This window comes from Cibotium barometz, chromosome 33, assembly GCF_041138505.1.
Source record: "Cibotium barometz isolate CiBa-2024 chromosome 33, ASM4113850v1, whole genome shotgun sequence".
In the NCBI taxonomy this organism is placed as follows: Eukaryota; Viridiplantae; Streptophyta; class Polypodiopsida; order Cyatheales; family Cibotiaceae; genus Cibotium; species Cibotium barometz.
In genome coordinates, this window is record NC_141078.1 from 11199811 (window position 1) to 11205315 (window position 5505).

Here is a 5505-nt window from a genome sequence, read left to right on the forward strand (position 1 = left end):
TTTTCCTTTTTCCAACTTTAAAATCCTTTAATTTAATCAGCCTTTAGGAAGACCTTAGTGCTCAACTACATGGATGAGCTAAGTATTAAGGATAGGATAGTCTTTGTTTGTGCTAGCTAGGTATAAATATGAGGAATAATTCATTGTCAAAAACTTTTTGCAGCCTGAAGCATGAAAAAATACCAGTTGAATATACATAATATGCCTGCACGTATGTATTATGTATATGTCTGTACATACATACATGTGTGTGTGTGTGTGTGCGCGCGCGCGTGCGCGTGCATGCATGTGCATCTGTGTGCATGCATGTATGCATGTGTGTACGTACATATCTGTATGCATGTACATGTGTGAATGTATCTGTATGTGTGCATCTAACTTTAGAATTGAGGCCTGGATGAAACTCTGACAGCGAAAATCGAAGAAAATCACGATGAACTCCTTGGACTTGGCATATATGATGGGTACAAAGTCTTTAATGATAAGTTTTTGACTCACTTATGCATTGGATACATATACAACACTTGCAAATTGTCTAATACACACTACAAACTGATCAATCCCCCCAGCTCGTTAAGATCCTCTCCCACTGGCTTTTGATTAGATTCTTGAAAGCAACAATGGACTCTGGTTGAGAGCTGCAGGAAGGTTTTTCAAAGGCCTTGGAGCCATCCTCCTTTACATGGAGTTGGATTGGGCTGACCTTCCGGTTCATGGCATTGACAACCTTCATATCTACAGGCCCTCCACAGGCATCCGACACGTAGAATGTGTTGAGTGCCTTGTCCCCTTGGGTACTCACATCGGCTCTCGTGACCGTGAGACCATTTTCTCGGAGCAGGCGAGTCACTTCGGATAGTAGGCCCACCCGATCCCTTGTGCAAACCTCGAGTTTAAGGCCCTGGAGTCATGAGACAACAAATTGTGAGCCAAGGGGGTGAAGAGTTTCAGATATCGACACTGATGTGCGGGTGGAAGATGGCCTTTGGGGGCTGCCCAATGGGATTGGTGGGTCAGAAGTCCAGACATGGTGTTTCTAAACTGGAGGTGGTGAAAAAACGAGTACCTTTGATTACATATTTGAAGCACATTGCATGACACAATGTAAGGGTGGAGTGAATGACCTCTGATACCCTCCTCTCTATTGCAGCTTCCAAGCATTTGATAACACATTGGCTTTCATACTGTGTCTCCAATGCACAGCCATCCACGTGGCGGATATAGTATTCCTTATCAAGTACATGGCCATCCAACAAGGTTCCAAGACATCATTGCTAATAAACAATCTCAGCCCATGCAACAAGGTTCCAAGACATCATTGCTAATAAACAATCTCACAATTAATTAACAGGAGGAAGACGCGTATTACCGACAAAACAAATGTCTGGCACATTTATACGTTGTGTATTTGCACATGTACAGTCGTAACACATCTGTATAGACATGATGCGTATAGCACATCTATAGTCATGGAATAACACATGTGGGATCATGAACTAGATCATGTATAGTATGTGTATGGTCATGATGCATATAGCATGGATAGCCATGGCATAACACGTGTATCGCTATGACGTATAACATGTCTTTCACATCTATATGGCGTTTATATAGTCATGATTATAATGAGTGCATGGGGCATGTAAGACATCATGTATAATCATGATGCTTATATAGTCATGACTATACATGCATTTCACATGTATAGCCAGGATGTTTATATAGTCATGATATAACAAGTGCATAGGGCATGTACAGACAGTCATGCATAACATGTGTATAGTATATATGTGATGACAATATCAAGTGCCCTATGGCCACCAAAGAATACCTGATATGCACGGCGGCCGTCAGAGCGTATGCTTGCATGGAAGACCGCATACTGCATATCTGTCAAAGTACATACAATATCAAAGAGCAGCTTGGACCGGTCTTTACAGCTGATATTCACCACCGAATAGTCTTTCTCTGTGCAATTTTCTATGGTAATCAACGGCTTATCAGCTGGGCCTGGTCTCTTCTCGGCATTGTCTGATGGCTGGTAGTCTCTGTCAGCAAGCATGATCTGGTGCAAGCGTCGCTCTGTGTGCATGAAACCCATGTTAGAAAACTCCATCCTTACCCCTCTTTTGTCATCATTGGCTCTCAACACATTGCTTAGTTGCTCTTTGATGGTGGATAACCTCTGCACATCTTCAATAGGGCCATTGGTTACTTCATCGGTCACATAGACTACGCATGCAAGGCGGTCATTATGTGTCCACACTTCTGCTGCCACCACATTGCACTTCAAGCTTGTGAGAACCGCTGAGATCTCTGACAGAATGCCGCGACGGTCTCGGCCAGTTAGCTCAACAACAGTGTGCTCTCTGAGAGAGTGTGCACCTACAGTCCGGCCTAGGCATGTCTTGACTTCAGTTTTGGGGATGGTCCTCTTTGCACCCAAAGACTGTCAACAACATGCATGCATGATAACATCTCACGTATGAGAATGCAGAAACCGCTCTCCAAATCACAAACATCACATACAACATGCATGATAGTGGATAATCATCAGCGAAATCGTCTCTGAGACTGGAGACGACGAAGCTAATGACAAAAGCGTTTATGTTCGAGTCTCAGAACGAGCTTGCTCGTCTCCCCGGCTTGAAAAACAAAAAAAGTAGATACAAGCTTTCATTTAAGCCATGTGCATAGCCACACACAAAGTTGCAGCACTAATGACTATGTGTCCACATACATGCACCTTTTAGTGTACATACATCCACACACATGCACCTTTTACTGTAGGTGCGTCTGCACACATGCACCTTTTACCTGTTGTATAAACTCAATCAGTTGATCATCTGTGATTTTGTTCCCTAGTTGATCTGCTACATGGAATACTGCCCAAAAAATGTTTAAATTTAAGAAGGTTTCAAGAACAGATTACAAGAGTTGACAAAAAACCTGCAAACTATATACCATGAACTTGCAAGATTCTCCTTTTTACTCGAAAACATTATTTTATCAATTTCAAAAAATCTGCAAAAAGTAATGTATTTTAGTTATAAATTAACTCAAAATTCTGTGAACCTTTAAGAAAACCCTGTGAAATTTTGAAGAATTCAAGTTTTATGATATGTTCAGAAATACATTTTCAGTGAACACTTTGTTTTTTTTTTTTGTTTTTTTTTTGGGGGGGGGGGGGTTTGGGCTTAGATTATTATATCAGAGAAACCAATAATGTGAGCCAAATTCTTTTGTAAATTAGCACTAGTAAAGCAGAAAAATATCCAAAAAAGAAGAAGAAAATCTCTGATTAAGTTAAGCTGTATGGAAAAGGCACTTGCATAAAGCACTAAAAAATCAGGAATTAGAAAAGCAAAGTCGCACAGCAACCAAACTAAAATAAAGATACTGAAATTGAAAAAGAAAGGAAAATTTGTTTTTAAACTAAAGGTAGCACCAGCTGGAAGAGAAAAATACAACTAAAAATAATTTGTAGAAAACAAAAACAAGAAAATTTAGGGGGCAAAAAGCAGTACTTATTCAAAAAAAGAAGAAGCAAATCTTAGTTAATTAGCATTTTACACAGGAGGAAAACAATATGAACATATCAGCACAAGGACCCCACTAATCTATTTTTAATGATAATTACCATCCATGAGCCAGCCACCATCTGATGAAATGTAAGCTTTTGAAATGTTGAGGTCCAAATCAGTGAGCACTTGCACCACCTCCAGAAGAGTGCCAGGCCTATTAGTGCTTGCAATCTTGAAAAAATAAAAAAAAAACAGGAAAAATGAGATTTGCAAGTATAAGTGAACAGCCCTTTAAAATTAAACACAAAAATGTCAGCTTTGAAGCAATTACACCCCATTTACTGAAGAAAGGGGGGAAAAAAACGTGATTAAATACAAAAAATGAATTTAATTACAATTCCAGTAGTTTTACCTTCACCAATGAAAATTTGTTGTCTGTTTCATTGTCAATTATTATACTGCAAAAATGCAACAGTAAATGAAAAGTTAGAACCATTAAAAAAAATTTAATGCAGAATTGTGGGTGGTTTACCTTCAGTATTTACTGAGACAATTACAGCTAAAGTTAAAATTGAACGTAGAAAAGAGCGAATTAGTGCAAAATTCAAGATTTTTAAAAATATGCATTGCATAGAGTTACATTGCAGGGAGACAGAATGAAAAATAGTGCAAATTGAATGATTTTTCGCAGTAGAAACGAGCTTTTATTTTAATTTTTATTTGGGCAGAGGAGGGATTTTGGCAGTACCGTGGGGGATTGATCCTTGAGCTAAAATTCTCATACTCTGGATCAAAATAAGGCCAGCAATAACCCTCCATTAATTTTATTTTATAAAAAAAGAGGTGAAATCGTTTTTCCACACCCAAAAAAAGGAGGAGGAAAAATGGAAGGGTTAACGAGGAAGCTCTGGATTCCCGCCCATCTTGCTGCTAAGAAGGCTTATTATTGGTTAGTTAGCCCATGTGTTGTGCAGAAGCCCTGAACACTCCACAGTTTTAGAGCTTTTTGTAAGTCAAAACACACCACCTTTCCCAAGAACCACAACTATTGAACTCTAGGGCCTAGTTCTAGGGGGGCTCTCTCTCTCTCTCTCTCTCTCTCTCTCTCTCTCTCTCTCACACACACACACACACACACACACACACTCTCTCTCTCTCTCTCTCTCTCTCTCTATAAGTATATGTATATCTAGAGTGGGTATAGCCCTACGCCTATTTTACACCCTCTCTCTCTCTCTCTCTCTCTCTCTCTCTCTCTCACACACACACACACACACACACACACACACACACAATTATTGAATTCTAGGGCTAGCCCTAGGTTCTCTCTCTCACTCACTCTCTCTCTCTCTCACACACACATACACACTCTCTCTCTCTCTCTCTAGTCTAGGGGTATAGCCCTTGGCTTATTATCCAACCCACCTTTCTCTCTCTCTCTCTCTCTCTAGTCTAGGGGTATAGCCCTTGGCTTATTATCCAACCCACCCCTCTCTCTCTCTCTCTCTCTCTCTCTCTCCCTCCCCCCACACACACACACAATTATTGAGCAATGCAATACTTTGATGTAAACCTTAAACATACTTTTATACCCTTTGCTTTTAGATTCTTCCTATTCCAGTGTCACTATATTTTATTCAAAAGTTGTCCTTTACCCCCCATGGCCCAACCTAGATCATCATTTTACATGAGTCCATTGTGATCTCCACCCCATTGCTATTGCTAGTCAAAGTGAGCTCTTTGACTTTGAGTGCGTATGGATTACCCTCTACCTATGTCATCGGTGTTTGGAAAATCTTTTTGAAATTGATGGGAGAAGGAAGTCTACCCTCAAATATCTACTCCTGTGTGTGTGTGTGTGTGTGTGGGGGTCGTATATGCCCTCGTGTTGCATTCTACCGACGTTAGTACCTCTCTCTCTCTCTCTCTCTCTCTCTCTCTCTCACACACACACACACACACACACACACACACATGCAAG

The 5505-nt window shown here is 40.3% G+C and overlaps 1 protein-coding gene across 2 annotated transcripts; it reads right to left on the reverse strand.

The window, feature by feature from the left end:
- Positions 1–428: 428 nt before the first annotated feature.
- Positions 429–5078, reverse strand: LOC147619294 (ACT domain-containing protein ACR3-like). Of its 2 annotated transcripts, none has more exons than XM_086772954.1 (7): positions 4273–5078; positions 3937–3982; positions 3641–3755; positions 2818–2885; positions 1832–2449; positions 1125–1229; positions 429–901 (listed from the first exon to the last, which is right to left on the reverse strand). In XM_086772954.1, exons 1-7 carry the CDS (start codon positions 4341–4343, stop codon positions 557–559), a joined length of 1368 nt encoding a protein of 455 aa, XP_086629080.1. In that variant the 5' UTR covers positions 4344–5078; the 3' UTR covers positions 429–556. The 2 variants fall into 2 exon arrangements, with proteins under 2 accessions (XP_086629080.1, XP_086629081.1); XM_086772955.1 differs by having other exon boundaries at positions 760–901; positions 1067–1229.
- Positions 5079–5505: the final 427 nt, after the last annotated feature.

What these genes read in the sequence shown, in the direction of transcription:
- LOC147619294 (XM_086772954.1), bottom strand. Translation starts at nt 4,343, where the DNA reads ATGGAGGGTTATTGCTGGCCTTATTTTGATCCAGAGTATGAGAATTTT. An exon ending in TGGTGGCTGGCTCATGGATG is followed by an intron (nt 2,886 to 3,640) that starts GTAATTATCATT and finishes TTTTTTGGGCAG; the next exon opens with TATTCCATGTAGCAGATCAA. An exon ending in ACGGCCGCCGTGCATATCAG is followed by an intron (nt 1,230 to 1,831) that starts GTATTCTTTGGT and finishes GTACTTGATAAG; the next exon opens with GAATACTATATCCGCCACGT.